Source organism: Pyxicephalus adspersus, chromosome 10 (assembly GCF_032062135.1).
Source record: "Pyxicephalus adspersus chromosome 10, UCB_Pads_2.0, whole genome shotgun sequence".
NCBI lineage: Eukaryota > Metazoa > Chordata > Amphibia > Anura > Pyxicephalidae > Pyxicephalus > Pyxicephalus adspersus.
In genome coordinates, this window is record NC_092867.1 from 1,372,631 (window position 1) to 1,397,422 (window position 24,792).

General features: G+C 42.0%; 1 protein-coding gene across 3 annotated transcripts in view; it reads right to left on the reverse strand.

Moving 5' to 3' along the window:
* LOC140340151 (uncharacterized) overlaps positions 1-22,491 on the reverse strand; it is a 33,637-nt gene extending 11,146 nt beyond the window's left edge. The window contains exons 1-7 of one of the 3 annotated variants that reach the window (XR_011922603.1): positions 22,303-22,491; positions 10,329-15,017; positions 7,084-7,138; positions 6,876-6,961; positions 5,459-5,712; positions 3,854-4,014; positions 461-613 (exon numbers count right to left, since the gene is read on the reverse strand). Coding sequence is in view for 2 of the 3 variants with exons in the window: in XM_072425209.1 (XP_072281310.1) it covers positions 461-613; positions 3,854-4,014; positions 5,459-5,712; positions 6,876-6,961; positions 7,084-7,138; positions 10,329-15,006 (5,387 nt within the window). In the remaining variant the exon portion in view is untranslated. Of the gene's footprint in view, positions 1-460; positions 614-3,853; positions 4,015-5,458; positions 5,713-6,875; positions 6,962-7,083; positions 7,139-10,328; positions 15,018-16,974; positions 18,468-22,302 lie in introns of those variants that run through there. The other 2 variants (XM_072425209.1, XM_072425210.1) reach the window with 2 other exon arrangements.
* Positions 22,492-24,792: the final 2,301 nt, after the last annotated feature.

Consider the following 24,792-nt stretch of genomic DNA (forward strand, 5'->3'; position numbering starts at 1 on the left):
AAAATGCCAGGGGAACTTCTCAGCTTCAGTGATTCTGGCATAGAATTAGGAATTCTTAAGATGATATCTCAGTGTAACCAAGTAACAGAACTAATAGGCAGTGTGTGAATCAATGTACCGCAGAAAACTAAGGCAAGGCTGCCTTTTGAAGTAAACTTTTGATTCCTACTGAATACTAAGACCAATTGTCATATTGGAAGAATTACCTGGAAGGTTTGCCTGGCATTAAGAGCTTAATATAACTATAACTTTAAGTCCTAAAGGAAGACTTGGAAGAGCAGATAGAGGATCTCAGGTATTGGTGTTCTCTTCTGCATTGTTCAGGTCAATCCTGATTCTGGACAATTTCTATTCAGGATCCAGAAAATGCTTGTTGTGATCAGTACAACATTGCTGGTATATAATGTACAACAAATAACCCTTTGTATGCAAATAAAATCCTGAATTGAGGGCTACTTACATCAATGTCTGGAAGGTCCTGTCCTGGTAGGACTGGTTGGTGACGTACGGCAGGTAGACTTTGCGGAAATTTGGTTCATGGCTGATAACCACGTCACACACCTGAAAGTTGTACATGTTGTTCTCAAATTCTTCTTCCAGGTCAAATAGGAAGCTGAAGAAAAAGAATATCATGAATAGTTGTGTCTCGGCATGTCCTGCCGTACATGTATGATCAAACTATAAGACTATGGAATCTGAGATGGAGTCGCTACAACTTGCCAAATCCAACTCCCGGTAGAAATAATTGACCATAGTCCTGGAGAGAATTATAAAACATGTATGGTATTTTATGATTCCGTCCCAAACATTCTGTGGCCATGTTATGATAGATCATAAACATTAATATACCGATATAGATTGTCACTCATTGTCACACATTGTCAACTCAATACCCAACCCATTGACCATTTAAATTCTACTCCATCCCTACAATTCTTCCCCCACCACACTAATTAAATGTGTATAACTTATACTAATATAGGCTGTGGATATAATAATTATAGAAGGGGTTCCATAAGACCTGAAAGTTATTTCAAGGACTCCCTTGTGTTAAAAAAGTTGAGAAACACTGATATACACAAAAAAAAACAATAAAAATAGTCATGTAAAAGAACGTGAAGATTCGGATAAAGTCAGCTGATGACTTTCACCTCATGCAACATGGATATTAAAAGAAATTGTCAGGCTTCATTAGTTTTGTTTCCTGCATTACAATCAGGAATCATTACATTACAGAATTATTTTAATGATATAGATCATGTACAGACAAGGATAGTAAAAGGCACAGCCAGCAGGGTCCTAAACATCCTTGGTAGTGAATGAGTTAATACAAGGAGGAGAAGAAGATTCAATGTTTGCAGTCTTAGATTGTAAGCTCTTCAGGTCAGGGTCCTCTCCTCCTCCTGTGTGTGTATCGGTCTGTCACTTACAACCCCTATTTAATGTACAGCGCTGCATATAATGTTGGCGCTATATAAATACATGGTTTTAGGAGGATAGATGCTTATTCTCTCACAAATTAAAGGTTGTAGTCAGTCCCAATACTTAAAGAATTCAGAAAAAGAAGGATTAGGAAGAATGGGGTTTTGTGGCAAAAAATAAATTCAAATTGTATTGTTGTGATAACCAACATTTCCCCAGAACAGTAGTAGTAGCAAAACAAATTATTGGTTAAATAAATCCTGATCCATTAAATCATCTTGGGTCTTGTAGAACTTAATCCTATACATATATCATCTGATATTTGATATTGAACACTAAATTATTTGTTGTCTCTTTGCCAACGCGTTTTGCCTAGTGGCTTCATCAGGGGTATAATGAGATAGAAGTACAAAAAATAGTGTGAGGTTTTCATTTAGATATTGCCGACAATAGAAGATGGTGGAAAAATCCAAATGTATTAATAGGGTCCAAGGATCAACATTAATTATGATAAATTAATAAAATCAAGAACAAGGTTCAAGGAGCCTGGTAATTGTTGTTGTACCCGGTGATAAATTAATGGGATTAAAGCTCTATGCCCCAAAGGCAGGAAAAAGGGGTTCATCTTTGGGTTAGTTTGTTAACTTCACTGGATGAGAAACCGGCTATATAAATACATTTTAATATTAATAATAATTCTTGGGTGGATCAGTGGGGATATCTGCTTTGAAAATTAAAGTCAGCAAACAAGACCAAGTGCTCCATTGTGTTCACCCCATTTTTTAAATACCTGAGGAAAGATTTAGGTTTACCCCAAGTATGGGTAAAAGTATAAACTGTTCTGTAAAATGCTGTTCCAAGCATGTTTATTTCTGGAAGCTCACCCTGCACACAAATTTTTCTCAACCAGGGCTCCTCCAGGGGGCTCTAGAGGTTCCTTGAGCAGTTTGCACCTCTCAGGTCAGTATAAGTGACCCCAATGATGTTTTTGGCTATGTGTGAGGGTGACATTCTTCCCAATGGCCGCCATACTAATATACAGTGACCCCGTGGATAAAGTATTTATAGAAGGGGTTCTCCGAAGACCTGAAAGTTATTTCAAGGGTCCCCCATGTTATAAAAGTCAGGAAAGGCTGATATACACAGTGAGCTCTGTTCAAAGTTGAGATTTTTATATACAAAAAGAATTTGTCAATAATTCCTGGAATAGAATATATAGCAAAATCTGCAAAATACGTAAACATTTCTATTTACTTAAATATTTGCAGAGAGCATTACAGGGATAATATTGGCTGAGCTCTGCAATTTATTTTCCTGTGTCTGCTTCTTTCTTGTTTTGTTCTTTTGTTATATCATTGTCCCCAGCATAGAGAGCAGGAAATGAGCTCAGTGATTGAGCTATGCAAACTGATAATAATGTCTGCACATGCTGTGACCACAGTCCTGTCCTTAACACGTCTTCTTTACATAGAAATATTCTTTAGGGGAATGCGTCACTTTTAAACTTCCATCGGACTGCTTTCTTCGGAAACTTCTTCGGACTACTTACAAATGCAAATTATATATTACTAAACCAGCTCGCATGTGAGTCAGCAAATTAACCTTTCAAGTATTAAACAAATAATTTAGGGCTGGGCTCTGTTCAAAAAGAGAATCTGGGTCATTGAAAAAACAGCTGAAGAATTTGATTTGTTTTCAATATATTAATATTGTATTTTGCCTCATGTAGTATAGCGCCAGTCTATATCACAGTACTGAGGACATTTTCAATAGTCTCCGCCCCTGAGGAGCCTACACCTAAACATTGTGATCATACCTGTGCAAATTTTTATTTACAAGGAAACCATTTTTAATCTATGGCAGGGGTTCTTAATCTTTTAATGACTCCAGAGCCCCAATCGATTGTCCAATATGGTCCCATACCCCCATTACTTGACTGTCGAAAATTTAAAATGAAAGTTGTAATAAATACACACTTGTATAATTAAATACAAGCATTTGCAGAAAATGTGGAATGTTCTTGAAGATTCTGTCGTGTTCCATTCACGTACTACCCAAGTATAAATGAATACATTAAATAAATTCCAGTACTCAGAGATCGAGTCCCATACCCCCAGCATTTGGTTCCCATACCCCAGGGTAAGAACCCCTGATGTAGGGTATTACTATACATAGCATGGCTTAGTCTGTACAATGAGTTTGGCCTAACACAGTTAGGACAGAAGCGGATAAGCGTGTCTTTCTTGTTTGAACATATGGGCAGTGTTTATAATCTGATCTCCCCGTTCTGCAGGAATTTTCCAGCACTGGATCAGTTAGGTATTTCTAAAGCTAAACCTTTTTTTTTGTAATATTTTAGGTCATTTTACAATCAGATCGCACAATAGGCGGTAGTAAGTGAGCGGCATACAGAAGTAGAAGGAAGACTTACTCATTGCTGGCATCTCGAACCTCAGAGAGCCGGGAGAAGAGCCACTGGCGGTCCTGGGTGCTCAGAACGTCCTGCAGCTCCGTACTGCGCTGAAAGTGATCCACGGCGATATTCAGACTGCGTAGGTAGAGTGCCTCCGACATGATCAGTTCAAACTTGGCCTGGAGACATCAGAGAGATGAGAAGGTTGGGCCAATTCATCATTTGCCTCAAGACACGGATAATACAGGACCACTGTACAACTTTTGGGTGTAATTTTACCAGATTTGCCACCTTTGTTATAAAATGACTAGAATACCGAAATATATATTTCCAGGACTTTCTCTTTACTGACAAAGTTTGGCCTATGGTGTCCATATTCTTCCCCCCTATATATTATCAGTTTTATACCCCAAAATATTTGGACTGATTCTTGGTCTATGGTGTCCAATTGGTTCCATATTAGGAAATCCCTTCCAAATGTCATCAATTTTTCTCTTAACCTTAAAATGTTTGATCTGATTCTTGGTCTATGGGGTCCAAGGGTGCACCATACAAGGACTTCCCTTCAATATGCTTTCACTTTTTACTTTACCCAAAAATATTTGGCCTCATTCTTGGTCAATTGGTGCTCATATTAGGAAATCCCTTCCATATAAATTGATTTTTCTCTTTACCTTAATCTTGGTTTATAGTGTCCATATTAGAACTTCTCTTCCATATACCTTCACTTTTTTTCTTTCCCCAAAAATATTTGGCCTTATTTTCAGTCTATGGTGTAGAACTGGTGTCCATATAGGAACATCCCTCCCAGAAGAGTAACCAATGATCAGAAGAATAGCCAATGCAGAAGGGCATTACTCCCAGCAAGTGGCAATCTTTCTTCTAACCAACAGTATAACGGAAGCAATAAACCTAATTACTAGTGTAAAGGAGTCCCTTTCATGACCACCAACATAAAAGGATCCTATTACCTAAGGAGGCACTTCCTTTACTGACCACCAGTGCAAAGGGGGTCACTTAACTAACCACCAGTTTAAAAGGGCCACTTAACTAACCACCAGTCTTAAGGGGCCACTTAACTAACCACCAGTCTAAAGGGGCCACTTAACTAACCACCAGTCTAAAGGGGCCACTTAACTAACCACCAGTCTAAAGGGGCCAAGGGGCCACTTAACTAACCACCAGTCTAAAGGGGCCACTTAACTAACCACCAGTCTAAAGGGGCCACTTAACTAACCACCAGTCTAAAGGGGCCACTTGACTGACCACCAATGTAAGGGGGCCACTTGACTGACCTCTAGTGTAGGGGCATTTTATCAGCAACCACAGCTGTGAGATTTTCTCCACTGACCACTCCATTGTGAGGGAAGTATACAATTTACTGGGTGTCAAATACGCCAAGTAGACAATATTCCTATTAATTCTCATTACTCCACTTTCTTTTCACACCGATATCCCATGAGATGTAGTAAGTAATAAAAGGGGACCCCCAATGCTTTTTAAGGTTCCCCCATCTCATAAAGATTGGCCTGCACTAATTGGTCATTTTTTTGTATCAGTTATGTAACAGTAATTCAGTTGGGTCACTTGTAAAATAGAAAGTTGAGTTGTTCCTTCTCTAACCTCCTGCAGCTTCTGCTCCTCTCGGGACATTGACATAAAAGTGACGCTGTCCCGGATTTTAGGAAGGTCCTGCCATAAAGAGTCCGCCGAGGAGAGGGACAAACGCTGCAAGTAGGAATCATGAGACGACAGAATCCTTCGCCGCTGGCGTGGAGAGCCCGGATCCTTCTCCTCCGCTGGAGAGCCACTTGGCTTTTGTCTTTGGATCTCCTGGTTCAGTGCCACATCGCTGTACTCCTGATAGAGCAAGCTGGCTGAGATGGGATTAAGAAAGAGGACAATTAGAGGAAAGACCACCAAAATATGCTACTATGGTAATATGGTACTGCACGCATTCAGAAAAATCGTAAGGATGCCATGCATAATAAAATGTATGAATTTAACCAAAAACACCTGTGCAGACATCTATAACATCATTTATAGAACTATATATATATATAATTTAAACAGGTGAGTTTTACACTACAAACTCTAAAATCTTTTTTTTTTTGTAGTCTGTCCTAATATTTTGTTTCACACAGGCTTTGTGTACAAACGTCATTTTTAAAAGAAAAGGGAAAAAATTTGCTTTTCTTCCACCTTATGATCCGTGTGATTCTTTGGTATGAGCCTAAGCATCTCTTGGAACTTCATAGTGTGAAAGACACAACATATTACATGTTGGTTCTCAGGTTTGCATTTTACAATTTATTATGATGCAGTAACATGTGCCGAGGGGAAGAATTTGTATGAAAATCTTTAGGGTAGTACTGAATTGCAATTGTGTTGTTTTTGGATACAATGGGACGAAGTAGAAGTTGTGGGTTCCTTGTTGATGGTCACACTGGGGCCATTCCTCCTGTGTTGTCAATGGCACAGGAAATTCAGGGAGATTTCCCCTATGGATACAAAGCTATACGTTCTTTAATACTTCTAATTTCCATTAATAGAAAGTTATTAAGTCTTATGTGTATTGAATTCTCCAAATTACACATGGGCTTGGTGTTCAGTTTCAGGTCTTGAATATCACTCATCTGGCCCAATAGCCGATGTTTATCAATTCGGTTTAGCACTGAGCCGTACTCAATACTGGACATTGAAAGCTATAGCATACACCACGGTAATATAAAGCCATATGGTTCGGTATGGTAGGCAGACTTTGCCATCTGCCATAGTCACTGGCCCATTCACTAAGCCTTATGTGTTGGTTGAACTTGACGCTCCTTAACCTCATTGGTACTCTAATTGGGCTACAAAGCAACTGGAACATCAGAGTCAATTCAGGCAAACTGAACAGAAGTAACGTCAACCAACACAATCCACACAGCCATTACAAGTCCTTGCCACTCATTTCTGATTGCTTTCAGAAACATTTCAAATCTTATCCATATCCCCCATTAAACCATCCACAACAATTTAGACTTCCTTTAACACTTACATGAGTTGATGAGGGTGGAGTATCGTCTGTGAATGCTGTGTGATGTCTCAGAGGTCTGAGGCGGCTGGATGTGAGGGCGTTTACCCCTAACAGGAAAAACATAAAAGATTGTAAGAACATAAATTGTACAATTTGTAGCAGCAATTCTACCACACGAGCGTGTGTCTTTCATTGTTCCATATACATCAGTGGTGTTATAATTTCTTACCGCCTCTGGACGGCCTCTGGACTTCTTCTAGACTTCCTAGAATTTTCTTCAGCCTCTGTAAAAATAAAAAATTAAAATTTTGGTAAGATCACTGTTCTTGTGTTCCTTGCTCCATTCCCAACACCCAAAACTTCCAGGTGGACAGTACCAAAGTCAGGAATTATGACAGGGAGCTCTCAGTGTTGGAATATCCAAGACATATAAGAATCCAGGGGATACCTCAGTCAACCAGCCACCATTTATAATCAAAATATCAACTTTGGGTGGAATGGTCCTTAAAGTCGGAGTATCACATCCTCACTACACTAAAGATTGTGCCAAGGCACATGTAGCTTGATGACACATAAGCGATTGATTGACTGGTATTAGACAGAAAAACAGTCAGCTTGTGGAGAGGACAAGGTTCTTATAATGCACTTGGCTGACCTTTATCATGAAGATAACAAAAACACACACAATGTGATATATACAAGACACAAAGGTTGTTTTATATGTTTGCATGACCATTTTAAGAAATTTCCATCTTATTATTCTAGCCATCATGGATCTTAGGTCACAATTTCTGCATAGTAACAACACACACTTCAACCTTTTGACTTATTATTATTAATGACTTTTATGGAGTGGGAAAAGTCTTAGAACCTCTCTCCTATTTTATTTTTTACCATTTCCTTTTGCGTCTATGAATAGATCTGTTTTTGAACCAATCATATTTAAATTCACCTACAATTCACTGACTCACTACCTCTACTGGGAGTTTCACCCATCAACTACATTTTTAGCAAAGTAATAAGGCTGATTTGCATAGGACGGTTGACAGGTAGCTCAACCACTTATTAGTAAATATCTGCCCTAACCCTAGATAGCTCTAGCAGTATCTGCTTATCCAACCATCCCTTGGGCCTAGACTGGTGGTAACCCTAACTACAACAGTACCCACCCAACAACCCTTACCCAACCTTGGTATGCCTTGACCCTGGCTGACCCTGCTAGCAAGTTCTTATCCAACCCTACCTATGTACAGCACCCTGCACCAAGCATGATCTGCCTCCATTGCATCAAAAACATGGACACCCAGGGATGATGTCCCAGACTCAATGAAATGAAAGGTAATTGGACTGTTGGTAAGGAATAAAGGAAGAACCATGAAAAGAAACATTAAAGCAAATTCATCTTCAACTTTAAGCATGGCTGGCATTAATTTTGAGTCCCTAAAGGCCATATTGATCCAAACAAATGACGTCTCTTAGTTTCTGGGTATCTTTTGTTTCAAGAACCCATAATTAGATTGTAAGCTCTTCAGGGCAGGGTCCTCTCCTCCTGTATCATTGTCTTTCATTTGCAACCCCTATTTAATGTACAGCGCTGCATAATATGTTGGCGCTATATAAATCCTGTTTAATATTAATAGTAATAATAAAAATATTATTGATAATACCTGTCCAGCCCATGCACAGGTTTCCTATACAACATCTGTAACAAATTCTCCAGGATAAACAAAAGAGAGTTGACATGCAGTGTCCGTATTGGATCTTTGCTTAGTGAACCCACCTAGAAAAACCATGCCCCGATTATGACTTTGTAAAAGTGGGCGAAGACACTTTTTAAAGTGTGTTAGGAGTTAGATCCATTGGATGAGCTGAAAATTTGTTTATTTGATTTAATCTGATTGTAATCCTAGTGTTAAACTTGGCGTTAACCCTAGCACAAGCAGCAAGCTTTTACCCAACCCTAGCTTGCCCCTGGGTCTACTTTACCAGCAATCTGTTACCCAACCCTATCTTGACCTAATCCTGGCTAGCCCTGGTAGCAAGTACTTACCCAACCATAGTTTACCCCTAGGCCTACCTTACCCTATCTCGCACTAGCCATAAGCACCTACTCAACCCTAGTAGAAATCATCCAGCCATAGCTTGACTCATGGAGCAAGCTAGGGTTGGGTAAGTGGTTGGCACTATCTAGGATCGGCCCTAGCAGTTAAGCAGCCTAACAACCATCACATGTTTAGTTTAAAGCTTTTCTCCTACTAGTTAAAGATCATATTATGGTGTTCTAGAACGTTGCTTCATTCTGAAAATATTGCTCTCCTAAACCTTTCTTCATACTCTTAATGTACTGAAAAGGTTTCATCAATGTGACTTGCTCTTTCATTACATAATAGGTTCCTGCAGAGATTCCATTTCATTCCCCAGACTTTTCACTATGGAAACTTGGAGAGCAAATAAAACTGAATAGAGGTTCAAACCAATGATACAAACAACATCATTAGAAAAAAGGCTGCCCACTTTATTTTTTCTGCATCTGTGGTTTAATTTTCTTTTTTTTTAGTAGAATGACCTATGTTAATCCCTAGCATGCCTCCTCTTGTCTGCTAAGGGTAGGGCTGTAAATAATTGATGGACGGCCCAAAGAAAGTCAGCCTGGAGTTCAACATTAAAATGTACCTAAACCCAGCAACGAAAATGTAAAACATTGCAGCTTACCAGTGGTCAGACGTGATGCCTGCATGCTATTATTAGGCTTTCAAATACATTATCTGCAAGCACATAAAACCTGTTAATCTTGCCAGAGTTCTAGTTTCTTCTCATTTGGGGAGTAAACTTATATTGGAAAACAATCAAGCTTTCTCGGATCTACTAAAAAAAAAAAAAACTTTCTTTCTCAGTAATGAAGAAAAGGAAAGGGTTGAAGTCTAAATTGGAAGGGCAACCAAGGGGGCAACATTGCTCATCTATAAATACAGTGTGGTGAGAGGTGTTGTCACTCTAGGACTAGTATCTAAGGACTGGTATATTACCTCCATATGCAAAGGTTGGGGGAAAAGTATGCTGGAATCACAGGAGGTGACCATACAAACTAATGGTAATGAAACATGGATGATAATATAGGATTATATACATTTGTTTCATATCTGACCCCCAGCGTTCCCTTCAGTCTTGCACAGTTGTACAGGCTCCTCTCTGATACCAAATTACATTGATTTTGCTGCACATTGTGAGCTTCTCACAGACTGACACCTTTCCATGATTATTATTTTCCAGAGTTGGACCACCATTTTCTCTGGGGCCTTTAATTTAATAATAAAAGAGTCCACCAGTTTGTGCCTTATGTTTCTTGCCATATATAATGATTATATCATACATTCAATACAAACAACAATGCATTCTAGAAAAGAGACCTTTTTCAGAGTACACTCTTATTTACAGATAGCTTTTTCTATACAAGCAACAGCATTTTGCTCTTACCTGCCAATCTTTCTATTGGAGACTTATTTTTGGGTTGACCAACGTCTTCTTCATTGATTTTCAACTGTCTAGGCAATGTCCGTTGTCCTGTGGTGCTGGAAGAATGAACTTTGGTGTCAGCTGGCATTGACCCCTTTTCTATGGTGCTGGTTTCTCCTTGTGGGATTGTAGGCAGGTTCACAGCGCCAAACCGTTTAAAAGCTGGACCGGCACCTGTATTTTTCTTATGTCTTATAGTAGACCGTCTTACTAAGGGATTTTCATTTGGTTTTAAAGGTCTAAAATCTAATGGACGTGGAGTAAGCCAGACTGGGGCAACTTGGTGAGCAGCTGCTTCATTGGCAGATGTCTCCATGGATGTCTTAGAAGATGTCGGAGATCTGGATCTACTTATAGTGTGGGGCTGTTGGACTTTCACTAGGACATCTGTTTCTCGAGGTGGTGAGGGAAACCGTGGCTTATTTAATTTCTCTTTTACGTGTGATGAAACAGGTTTATCCTGATAAAACCCATGTTCTTCTGTGCTTTCCTGAACCAGAAAGAGTGGATTGAATATTTGTGTTGGAAAAAATGTATAATCCGGCTTTGGTGTTGCTTCCTCTGGCTTTTTTTCCTCAGTTATGTCATAGTCTACTTCTGGATACACTATAGACATCTGTGCTTTTTCTAGAGGTCTGCTTTCTAGAACAGCCTGGGGAGATGTAGCAGTAAAGGATGCAGTAAAGTTGTCTAGCGGAGGTGTTGCACTTCGTAATCTCGATTTCTCCTTCTCATATTGGTGATCCTGCTGGGCACGGTTTTCTTCCCCTTGATCATAGCTAAGACAAGGGTCTGTGTTACTACGCTGCCTTGTTATTTGTAGTGATGGTCGATTAACTCCCGTTTCCTCTACTGCATGTTGACCACTTACTATACCTGAATCCATGTTACCCTGAAGTAATGATAGTCTATCAGCTTCCGTGTCCTCTACTGCATGTCGATTCATTTCTGTACTGGAACCCACTTGGCCTTCATCATCAACTGTTAGGCCTTCCTGTGACAAAGTCCTCTCTGGTGAATTTGATTCAGCTTCAACGGTCAGTGTTGCTTCCGGCATAAAGATTTTATTTGTTTCTGTAAAAGGTATTGAAATGGGTAAGAATGTGCTACCTATCGGTTCCTTATCAAAAATCAGTGCCTGGTTAAAACAGTCTGGCTCATCTTCAACAAGTTCTTTATGGTCTTCTAAAAAACCTGAAAACTGTATCCTATCATGAGGTCCCACAATTTCCACTTTTTGTATAACATTCTGGATTGGTTCTTGGTCTTCTCTTTCAAAACTAAGGCTGAACGATTGCTCCAGTGGTAAACCTAATTCTCCACTTCCAGAGTCAGTGATGTCCTTGTGTTGGGAACCCACCAACTGGAAATTTTCAGTGTTTGGTCCATGTGGTTTATCGACTAAATCCATACTTTGGAAAGGGTCACTTGAAAATAATAGAGGCTTCAAAGATAAAGGTCCCACCAGCATACCAGGAATACTGTCGGTCTCCATGTTGTTCTGGGATTTGTCCAATTCAGCATCCTCAATTTCCTTGTTGATAGTTTGGTCTGAAGTCATCTGCTCAGCAGTGTCAGTCTTGGTTACTGTATCAGTCTCTACATTCATATATAAAATGTCATCAATAATGGAGACTGGTTGGTCAACATCATTTTCAAATGATCTTTTGTGGCTGATTGTCTCTAAAAGGTCCTCAGAAATCCTCACGCTGCCCTCTAAATTGTTCCCTTTTGTGTCTATTTCACTAAAATTCAAATATGAACTTTCACTTTCCAGCCTCAAAGTTTCTATCCCCTCTTTGAGATCTTGCAATCCCAATTCTTCAACCCCATCATTTTCATCATCAGGCTCTGACTCATTTTCTTTAGAAGTTCTTTCTTTTACAATATGTTGAGGGATTTCTGAAATCTCTCCAAAAAGTTCTACCATTTCCTGATTTGCACTAATTTTCGCTAACTCTCCTTCTCTGGAAGACTCAATCAATATTCCATCTACAAATACATCATCCATGTTCTGGCTGTCTCTACCCTGTTCAACTATCTCTAGAATGCTGGAAGTCTCCATTTCATTTTGTTCTTCGATATTGTCAGACTTCATTGCCTCTTCCATTGTACTAAGAGTCTCTCTAGGGTCAACAGATAAGGTCTCATATACATTGTCTGTATAGTCAATAGTCTGCAAATCATCAGCAGCTGTCTCATATTCAGAAGTATCCCTGCAGTCCACATGTGCATGTACAGTATCTTCTGTTAATATATCTTCAGCTCTGGTTTCTTCACGGACATAAGATGACTCCACATTACTGTGAATATCTGTCTCTTTGAAGTCACTTTCTGGATGATCTTTAAAAGTCTCCTCAATTATCGTCCCTGCAGAGTGTCCCAAAGTCACCTGGGTGACAATTTCTTCATGACCACCCTCCCTATGTTCATTGGTACTCCCAGTCTCTGTGCTGACTGTCTCTTCATCGGCACCATTTAAACCTTGTGTATCTTTGCTCACAGTGTCATCAGTGTCTCGATCTAGCAGCTCTTTTTGGTCATGTGTTATCACTTTACTAGAAGTCTCCTCACTAATATCCTCACTAATGTAATTCTCAAATTCAACTTCAGTAATAAGTTTTGTGTCAACACTGGAGCTTTTGCTAATGGTTAATTTATTCTCAACCATTTCCGCTTCATTGACCATTTCCATTTTGCTATCAACACCTGCTTTGGAGGCGTTTGTTTCAAGGTAGCCTTGTTCCTTGTCAATGACATAGCCTGAGTTTTCATTTTTCTCAACAACTTCCTCCATATAGTTTCCTTCAAACACTACACTAAGTGTGTGGCCAGCCAAATATTTTATTTCATTAATGTTTTCAATGGTGTGAATCCCTTTCCCCAGACTACCACTATCACCAAGGGCATCTAATGTCCTCTTACCAACTGGTTCACTAACCTCAGGGAACCATGCTTCATCATGAGTTACTGATTCTTCACAGTCTCTCTCAACACAAGGCCCTGGCTCCCCACTCAGTGTGTCCCTAATGTAAGGCTCGGTTGGGTAAACTGGGGACATAGTCATCTCACTAGCAGACTTTTCTATCATGGAATGGCCACTGACCACCTCCTTGGACACGGAATGGCCACTGACTGCCTCCTCGAACTTGGAATGACCACTGACCGCTTCCTCAGACTTGGAATTGCCACTGACCGCTTCCTCGGAGACGGAATGGCCACTGACTGCTTCCTCGGAGACGGAATGGCCACTGACTGCTTCCTCGGAGACGGAATGGCCACTGACTGTCTCCTCGGACACGGAAAGGCCACTGACTGTCTCCTCGGACACGGAAAGGCCACTGACTGTTTCCTCGGACACGGAATGGCCACTGACCACCTCCTTGGACACAGAATGGTCACTGACTGTCTCCTCGGACACGGAATAGCCACTGACCGCCTCCTCGGACACGGAGTGGTCACTGACCTCCTCTTCATCATAATCCACTATTTCATCACTAACTACCTCTTCCATTAGCGGGCTACATTGGTCATTGATTATTTCTACAATATAAGCCTCCAACTCTGTTCTAATTACCTCATTACTATCAGAAACCTGATCAGTGCCCTCAAGGTTGGGGGTCTCCACTAGAGGTTCTCCACACTCTGAAACGGTTATGTCAGCGTGAAGTTGTGTCAACCCACACTCTACCTCTCCTACCTGTTGCTCGGTGATCTGGGGCCCTATGTTTCCATTGGCCTCCTTTTCCATTTGAGCCTCAATATCCTCAGGATATATCTCCTCCTTATTGGAACTATTCTGCTCATGAGGACCAGACTCCTTGGGAAGCTCCTCATAGTTTATCTCTTCAATAGGAGGCTTCCTAGTGACCAAACAAGACTTGGACTCCTCAGTCAGCGCCTCTTTAACATTAGGATCAGACTCTTTATAGACTGTCCCCTCTTTTAAGGCTTCATCAACCTCAGGTGATATCTCCTGACTTTCAGTCTTGTCAACATCAGACAAGGATTTCTCACTAGCAACATCATCAATCTGAGGCCTGGTTCCATGAGTGAGGACCTGATCCATATTGTAAGTCCTTTCACAATATTGACCATCCTTTGCCAATTCCCCAGTCCCTTCACTTCCAGTTTTCTCCAGGTGCTCACTAGGTGTCTGAATCATCAAATGGTCTCCAGTCTCCATTTTTTCATCATTATCCAGATTTTCATTTTGTTCTCCTTTGATATCACTGGACTGCTCATATGTGACACTTGCTTCGCTGGCCGTCTCCCAGTCCCCGCTGTCATCACTCGACGTGACCTCCACTTCCATAGGTCTCTCCAGACTGTCTGTCTCAGGTGTTTGGTCACGTGCCTCCAGCTGGATCAGCGGATTGGCATTCTGCACTTGGTTATCATTGGCTGGTGACGTGCCATGTGACCCTTGACCAGTTGTTGTTCCTTTATCACAAGGCGGTGCGCTGGCTTTTGTCCCAGTATTTCCAGTTTTACAAGTCAGCATTTGCTGCGAGGTGTCCTCCTTGAATTGTGACTCATTATTCTCACTGTCTTTGGCGTGTGGCCCTTCTGAGATTTGGTCAAAGGTTGTCGTGGGCCTGGTAAGGTTGTCCCCTTCCCCCTCGTTTGTAGTTTCCATGGTCACTCCATCTACAAGATAAAAACAAAACGTTAAGACAGGAGACCACACCTAAAAGTAATAGTTACATAGAAAGTCAGGCTGAAAGAAGACAAAAGTCCATCAGGTTCAACCACTGGGGAAATAAACATATCCCAGATATAAAACCTATGGACATAGCTGATCCAGAGGAAGGCAAAAAAACCCTCCAACAGGGGAAATAAATCCCTTCCAGAATCCTTGAGACGCTCGGATCTTCCCCGGATCAGCAGTCTCTTATTTTTACTTTAAAGCCTTAATAGCAATAATAGTAATAAATACAATATAATATAAAGATGCCAGTAACTGAATATTCCCTTCACATACACAGTCCTAATCCTTCTTATTTAGCAGGACCCAATTTCATGAAGATCAAAAATGTTACATTTACTCAAATCTGCAACTATCATTGACATTACCCCGTGATCCTACCATAAAGGTCCTTTTCAGGTGCCTTTTACAGGGTGACAACTCTCTGGTCCAGTCTGCCAATTGTGATCCCGAGTTGTCACCCCAGCCTCCTTCTATACACATTGGGTTTAATTTACTAAATATGTGTGGAAGCTTTCCAAGACTGGAGAGGATAAAATAACATTGGAGAACCTGGGTGATCCAGCAATCTGGAAATAGATTGTTTTAAAAAATAATTTGCTATTAGTTTGCAGGTGTTTTCATACAATGAACGTAAAATAGTTCTGCTTTAATTTTCTGAAGCCTGTGGCCCCTTTCTGCAGCTTCTCACTTCCTGTCTTAGTGACAACATTGTCATTGTCTGAACAGAAATTAAGGAAACCTTTCCAACCAATGGCCCTGATTTAATAAAGCTCTCCAAAACTGGAGAGGATACACTATCATTAGTGAATCTGGGTGATCCAGCAAACTTGGAGTGGATCTAGTCCAGGATTGAAAACATTTGCTAGCAAAGAGCAAATGACATTGAAGAAATCTATTCCAAGGTTTGCTGGATCACCCAGCTTCACAGATGAATGTGTATGCTCTCCAGCCTTGGAGAACTTTAATAAATCAGGCCCAATAACAACAAAGACCATTTGCTTTTTTGACTCTGTGTCCCCAAAGGAAAGTTTTTCTGCTTCCTGACCTAGGGACAAAGTTACCCTATTAAAAGAAGCCAAGGAGGATATTTTTAACACTGGCCATATCCTTTGCAAAATGTTCTGACGATTTGATGATCTAATCTGGTGATTGTGATCATAATGTTGATCATTAATCACATATTGATTTTCCTTGTTCCCCATTGGCCAATCATCATATTGAAACGATCACCACTTCCTGTGTCAGAATAGATATTGGCGATGATAGATGATTGTAACGCCGATCGGTTATCCAACCAACAAGTGGATAGGACTTGGAGCACTTGGATCATGAATTGCATAACAATCAATCACAGGGATCAATCGATCGTAATTATTGATGGAAAATAAAATCGAGATGAAATCACGCAGCGTATTCCCTGCAACTCTCTCCATACCCTGGGCAATATTTCTGCTTGATTAGAAGATCAAATAAATTGTTGAATCGATCAATCAACTAATTAATCATCAATAATTTCTATTTCAATTGATATTTGATTAGATATATATTAATAAGCTTTATCAATACAGATTACTGAACAAGCGGATGGTTACCTGTAATCCATAGTAAAGGATAGATTAATAAATCGTAATATTGATTAAATATAACAACAAGTAAAATAAAATCTCATAACGCAGGGACACAATGATGATTGAAATGATTGGCTGGAACCTCCTCATCCGTGTCCCCATTGGAAGTCAACCCAAACACACGGCCTTATTGATAAGTTGTCACCAGGACAGGAAGTGAGGGAAAAAACAAAAGGAAATACCTGTCGGGGGTTGTTAGAGTTTCGGCTACAGATAAACGTTAAATAAATTAAAAATGAGACTTTAGAATTGAATAGAGCAATCATACCAAGGGCTGCAGTGCACGGAGACCATGGAGAAGTTGGTTCGGGGCACTGCCTCAGCTTCAGGTTGTCCCTGGAAATGATTTTAAAGTTCTGGCCACCATATCGGGCCAGGATGTGCGGTCCGATTCTCGCTCAAGAAACGGTGCCGGTGCAGGAACTGGAGGTTAACCCAATCGGCACCAAATTACGTCCGGTGCCGGCATGCATTGTTAGGCTAAGATTAGCGATACCCCTCCCGTCCTGAGACCACACGCCCTGTTCCTGCACTCCTCATGTTTACGTCTTCAAACGCTTTCTATAGCCGGATAGAAGAGGACGGCTGAATGACATCTGCATTCACTGAAGTCAGCACGGCGTAAAGCTGCGTATCCTAAACTACAAACAAAAAGAAAAAAAATCTGAATTCCAGGCAAACAAGAAATATAAATAAGGAGGCGGTTTTACCAAGTGTTTATCCTGCCCTGAGATTTACACAGATCTGTCAGACAACACTCCATAGCTCTGGTCTGGTAGGGCAGGCGTACGTTTGCTCAGCTGCTGTTCAGTAAGACTTACAGGTCTGGCCCCTAGCAGAATGAGACTGGACAGTGAAAGGAGAGGCAGCACATACAGATGAGGCCATCTCTTTGTTATTCTGTTCTCTTATCCTATCAGCATGTTCTGTGTTAAAAAATAAAAACTGATCGGCCCCTTGCACCATATCCATCATATACCCTTCTGTCCCCCTTTCCTCCTGAGTGGTCCTCCGCTTGGTGTACATATTTACTGATTGGCCAAAAATGTTTGTGGTATTTAGGAGCTTTTTGAAATCATTTCTCACAATGATTCAAAAAGATATTATTAGCACTGATCTTACACTAAATTGGGCCCTAGGCAGATGGTGGGGACCCCTAAATTCTGACTCTTGCACCACTGTCTGGTGGACCCCTGGAGTAGGTGGGTGCTCCAAATGGGGCAAATATAAAGTGGGGGCTTCAAATGCACAGCATTCTAAACCCCTTTCTGTTTGGTCAGTTAGGGTCTTCTTTTCTTTCTTTGACATTTTATTTCTCTGGGGTTCCATGGAACCCGGGTTGGGAAACAATTGAGCAAACATTTGCCACCTGTTGCAGTCCTCCACTTTAGCTACTCCTGGGCCCCGAAGTATAAAGAACTCCAACTCATCATCTCAGCCTCTATCCAGACATGCTATAGATACACCCACCTAAATCTACCATCCAGGTCCTTCATCAGTGCCATTTCCAAATGTTTATCCAGCACTACACATGGGACTTCACCCGCCGGTTCAAAAGCGTCTCCTGGAGCTAACTACACTGCTGCTACAACCTCGAAGACGACCCCATCATTGGATACCAAATACAAAGTGTCCACCTAAAACAGGGCACCAAGGAAGGACCCCACTATTAGATATCAAATATGAAGTGCCCCCCTTAAGCATGGCACCAAGGAAGGACCCCAACATTAGATATCAAATACAAAGTGTCCACCTAAAACATGGCACCAAGGAAGGACCCCACCATTACATATCATATACAAAGTGTCCACCTAAAGCATGACACCAGAGAAGGACTCCACCATTAGATACCAAATATAAAGTGCCCCCCTTAAGCATGACACCAAGGAAGGACCCCACCATTAGATATCAAATGCAAAGTGGCCCCCTCAAGAACGACACCAAAGAAGGACTCCACTATTGGATACAAAATACAAAGTGTCCACCTCAAGCATTACACCAAAGAAGTGTCCCCCTCAACCAAAGAAGGACCCCACCATTTTTTCTAAATAGAAAGTGTCCTCCTCAAGAATGACACCAAAGAAGGACCCCACAGATACCAAATATGAGGCACCCATCGCAAGCATGACACCAATGAAGGACACCCACCATTACATACCAAATATGAAGTGTCCCTCTCAACCAAACAAGGACACCCACCATTAGATATCATATATCATGTCCACCTAAAGCATGACACCAAAGAAGGACTCCACCATTGGATACCAAATGCAAAGTGCCCCCCTCAAGCATGACACCAAGGAAGTGTCCCCCTCAACCAAAAAAGGACCATTAGTTTCTAAATATGAAGTGTCCACCTCAAGCATGACACCAAAGAAGGACCCCACCATTACATATCAAATATGAAGTGTCAACCTCAACAAAGAAGGACCCCACCATTAGATGCTAAATAGGAAAGTCTCCTCTTCAACTAAACTTTCTACAAAATGAAAAGTTTAGAAGACTCTGGACTTGAGTGTCACATGACTATGACTTGGCGAGTGATGCCAGTCTTGGTTTGGGTGAGGGGTATTAATATTTGCCTGGAGATCTGAGATTTATTTGGCACATCCATGCTGCACTCCCATCCTGCCATGGTGGCTGCCCTTATCTCCATGCCATGAGTAATCATTACAGAGAAGAGCGATCCTTCTGACTCAGCACTGGGAGTGCTCAGACTGCACACGAATCACATCTTATTATTACAAAGCACGGCTTGGTTTTATTTGTATTGGATACAAGAAAGAGCAGAGCCCCCCCTCAGGTTTATTATTGTGGCCCGTATGGGGGAGATTTGTGCTCATTTCCTATCACAGAATTTGATGAACAGAAATCTCTCTGAAAAGAATGATGAAAGCTCCGTATTTATCAGATTTGGTTGTCACTGTAAAAAAAAACATAAATTGTGAAAAGCTGGAGGAGATCCGGAGAGGAGAACGATGAGAAAATGTATTTTAAGGAGCAGGAGCAACATTGCAATTCAGAATTTGGATAAGGGAAGAGCTCCTGACTTGGTTACCCCCCTCCCCTCCTTATTACCTATCACCAATGTACCAGGTGAATTGGCATTGTTCATTTATGAATATAATATAGAGAAAGTGCTGGACTGCCGAATTCACTTTCACCGTCATTTCACCAATCTGCACTGGGGAGGATAAAATGAACGTACCTGTAAAGTTATAAGGCAGCAAGAATAAATTCCTGACACATTACAGTATACAGTAACAACATGATTTACAAAGCTCCACCTAACTTACATTACAAAAACCGTCCTTGAGCTCCAGTTCAGTGACTTTGGCTATGTCATCAGTCTGCCGCAGGCAGGAGGAAGCATTTCTTTAGTCCCCCCCAGAGTGCAGTATTGTAACTTTGTAAGTCACAAGGTGAGAATCAGGGGCTGATCTGTGCCGAGAATTGTCCAAGATTTACATGATTGTGTCATTTGTGAGGATGTAGACGGTGAGCTTGTATGATGCCTGAACAAAGTTGGTGCCTTTCTTCTTCCGTAATGGCGATCCATGTGCAAGGACTTACCCAACTCTAGAGGTTTGGACCTAGTAACGCCATAACGCTGCATGCCATGTATTACGGAGCCATCACTGTCAATGCACCTAAATGTAGGCAAAGCACCTACACATTGCCGTGTCTATATTATAGGTGCAGCAGGGCCACAAGGGGTACTTCTATCCGGGGCCCAATCAGAAGAGTTTGACTTCTGCAATGCTGGAACTTTTAGATTTGGACAAGGGCGAGGGGGCAGGAAGCTCACCTAGTATGGACCCCATAGATTTCCAATGGTGGTTGTGGGGTGCAGCACAATGCAGATGTATAATATTTTGCACCACACAGCCATCACTGTGAGAATAAAGGTTTTGTCCATCCTGGACTGCTCTCGGCTGATACCAGCTTTATTTTCCAGCTGCCACCAAACTAAATGGGTTCACTGGAGTGCAAAACATGAGGCTGCAGAACCGGACCAACATCCATCTGGTGTCATTAAATAATTATAACCTGGACCTGGATTATAATCCGTATCGCGTTAGGTCATGTGACATCGGTAATTTATTCACCCTGATCCTCCTTATGTAAAACGATTTCTCGCTAAGTAAAAAATTCTGGTCATTTTTTCTGATATAAAATAAAAATTGCTAGATTTGGAGCAACGATTCATTGCCACAACGGAATCACATGGCGCGACAGAACTTAATTCGTCCTCAAGGTGCCCAAAACTACCAGCAGTCAATACTGCGCAGGCGGTCAGAAGCCGAGCGGGTAGCGCTTCCTAACCACAGGTAACCAACAGTCCATTAAGAAACAACTCAGGTATTATGGAAAAGCTTGGCACCGGTGGTTGGCAATGCCCAGAGATTGTCTGTGCTGACTTCAGCTTTGGGTAACATTGTAGTACAGGGTTGCATTGCAGTTAAAGGGCCATCCCCCCCCTCGGTAGCACGCAGCAGGCGTCCCCCCCATCAGTCCGCAGCATAACTGTGTGAGCAGAGAAGATACGTTGAGGGCGCGCGGTGATTAATCACGAATAATGGGCCCAAAAACGAACACAGCACCGTGATATCACGAGTAATCACATAACTCTGAAAATGACTCTCACATTGGGGTAATTGGGGGTTGGCGAAGTCCCTGCAGCTATGGGTAAGGCACATTGGTGAACGCACTCTAATGCAATCCTATACGTCAGCACGGCGAGACTCTTAATAACATAAAATATCAAAACAAACAAAACGCACATAAAAATAGCACAGAGACAGCTGGACAAACAAGTTTCCATTTGTGACCAAAAAGGACTGGGCTCATTAGGACTGTGCCAAGATCAAAGCCATTTCCCAATCTGCCGGTTACTGGCCGATCTAGAAAAGTCAGAGAAAATTAATTGCAACACAGAAGGTGATTATTAATCCGCAGACAACGTGCAACCGACTCACACACCCTTAGAAGCTGCAGACGAGGGCCTTCTGAATCATGCCAACTTGGCAAGAAAACTAAACAGCCGATTTACAGGCGGCCAGACGCACATAAAACACTTTGTTACAATAAAAGTGAATCAACATAAAACAACACAACAAAAAGAAACACGCCAACTAAAATGTAAAAGAAAAAACCCACAAAGTTCGGATCCTCAGAATGATCAAAAATAAACTGCAAGAAGCTAATTTATGGCCAACATGAGATGAAAGCCATGTCACCGTGTCCTGGTCTGCAGGTTAACCCCGTACAAGCCAGGCCTCCAGCAAACCGTACGCCACCTCCAATCCAAACCAGGAAACAAAACGTTTTTAGTGGTGGGATCCCCTCGTGCTGACCCCAGCAAATTCCCAATTGGGCGACAAACATTGTTATCGTTTTACATCTCGTGACTTGTATGCGTTGGACTTGGGAGGGCGTAGCTTTACCCCCCCGGGTTGGGCCGTGAAAAAGAAAAACATCCCCCATGGAACTTTTTGGCAAGTTGGTGCAAGCCAAGGTGCAATGGCTGCCAGTTTGGAGAGAGAGTCACAGGGAAGAGGTAGATTCAGCCGCACGGTGATCAATCGATTGTTACCTGTTTGCTGCAGAAATGTGAAGGGGGGTCCACCGGTCGCATGTTTGGCGTTAAAGGGTCGATGGGCAGCGCTGGGATGTGACAGCCGCAGTACGATTCCAGAAGGGAGGAATTTCCTGTGAGTAGATCAGGCCAGGTGAGAGAGGGGCAGAGTACATCAGGAAGACACAAGCAGAAAGGGAGAGACAGGTGGAGGAGGGGAGGCAGGTGAGGACACGCCTACGCAGCTGGGACGTCACTCACAAGGCAGGCAGGGACAGGTAAGGGGAGGCTGGGAACACGCTGGGCCTGTACAATGCACTGCACATCGCAAACTGACACCAAACTGACAAAGGAAACCAATAAAAGCTTTCTAAAATGCAGAATCTTTGCTGCAGAAATTGCAATAAAAAAGTGGCAACTGGCTAATATCATCGTCTGTTATAAACACCGCGATTTATTCGGAACGATCGCCATACATTGCTAAGGAATTAGCGATGATCTTTTTTTTGCAGCGGTGGCATTTATAAACGATCAGCAGATAACGTTCAGCCAGTGATAAATGATCAATGCAGATCTGCGGTGTTGGTTTAAATCGGGATTGCTTTTGTTGAACCGTTTAAAAATAGCGTGTGAGCTCGCAATGGAAGTGAATGAGCTGCATGTGTCAGTTTTAAATATGGCGACCGGTGACTGCAGCCATGTAAATGGAGTTTCTCATTGGCTCTCTCTCTTGCAATCAGAACACCGATAACCGATAACTGCCATGCAGGATCTGATTATAAAGTGGCCCTAAAGCTGACAACATGCAACCTGATTGTACAATTTCCTTTAGATTTACTGCACAATATGGAGTGCAAGTGTCTGATTGGATTGTAACGGAATGAACTGTGTATAGTTATAGTAAAGACGATTGGACAATCAGATTGTATGATCTGTAGATTGCGTGGGAAAATAATTCCCCAGTAAATTGTAGCTGTAAATCAGGGGGGTCAAACTCAAATACACAGGGGGCCAAAATGAAAAATTTAGACAAAGTCGTGGGCCAACCTTGATATTTATTGAAAAAATATCTACAATTGAGGAAGGTCGCTAATGAAGGTCAGCAGAGGAGGGGCGCTTGTGGGTCCTGATTGACGAGCCAGCAGAGCATTCTGGGATTTGTAGTATTAGCGGTGCATGCATGGTCTACTTGTGGGCAAGCTCTAGTAGACATTTGGTATTTTCTCTTGGGCCAAATGTAATTACAGTGCGGGCCAGATTTGGCCCACGGGCCTGAGTTTGACACCCCGGCTATACAGTAAGTGATAAATGATTCTGTGAGGGGCAGATTTTGGTCTGCTTAGATCTAAAGCCAATTTTCTAAATGATAATCACTGTACAACCCCATCTACATATATATTGTATTAGGGGAGGGGACCATAGTTGCACCCACATGCCTAAATATTTGGCCCCACCTTCACCCCTTGGCAGTCCGTTACTGCAGCGTTTTTAGGGGCAATGAAACATTTTTCAAATTAGCCATGGGCAGTCATAGGGAGGTGCAAAGTGTGCATCAGACCCCCCTTAGCCAACAGGGGCCCCAAATCCATTGAGCCTGGGGTATCAAAATCAAGGGCAGCAAGGTGGCTCAGTGGTTAGCACTCTTGCCTTTGCAGCTCTGGGTCCCAGGTTGGAAGACAGCTAATTCAGTTCAGTGGTCGTATTATACACCCGCAGTCTTGCATGTCTTCTCATCCAATCCCCGGGTCCCATACTTGCAGTAGAAGGGGGTCACCCTCCATGCATAAAGCACACAGTCCTGGGCCCCTGATATGGAGAAGGGAGGTGGGGAGATGATGCACAATTAGGTTATAGGGGCTACAGCACCAGCAGGACAGGATAGAAGATAAACCCGATGCCCTCCTACCGTACCCCCCTCAGCCACAAGGGGCGCAAGTCAGTTCTGCCCATGCGCTCACTGTTGGCCCTTGTAGCACGGGGTTGTCCTGATTTGTGGATGCAGCAAGATTTTTTAGTTGTTAGACAAAGCCTTAGATTAAAGGGCTGAATAGACATTCCTGCCCAAGTTCAGCTTTAATCTTCACTGACCCGAACAAATCCAAGCTTCGCCAGGTGCATTACAAAGTTTTTTGATTTTGGCACACAAATGTAGTCATCGGAATTCCCCTTCCATGGAGGATCTGAAATACACATTGTTCAGGAGTAACGAAAAAAATAGTTGCAAGTTCATGCAAGAAAAATGAGAAGAAATTCCTGTGGTGCCAACCCAACCTTGAGAGGAGGCCGATGTGGCAACAGCCATGAAAAGGGTCCGGCTATGGCTGTGCACTGTGAGACCTAAAATGCGCTTTGGAAACCCATCCATGCATATTGGTAGCTCAGTGCACCATGTTGCTCAGAAATGTAGTGCATGCGGCAGCGTGTTGCCAAGCATGGCACACCAAGAAGTTAACCCAAGTTATGAGATCCCATCATAAGACTTTACATGAATCCTGCCTGTGCCAGTAC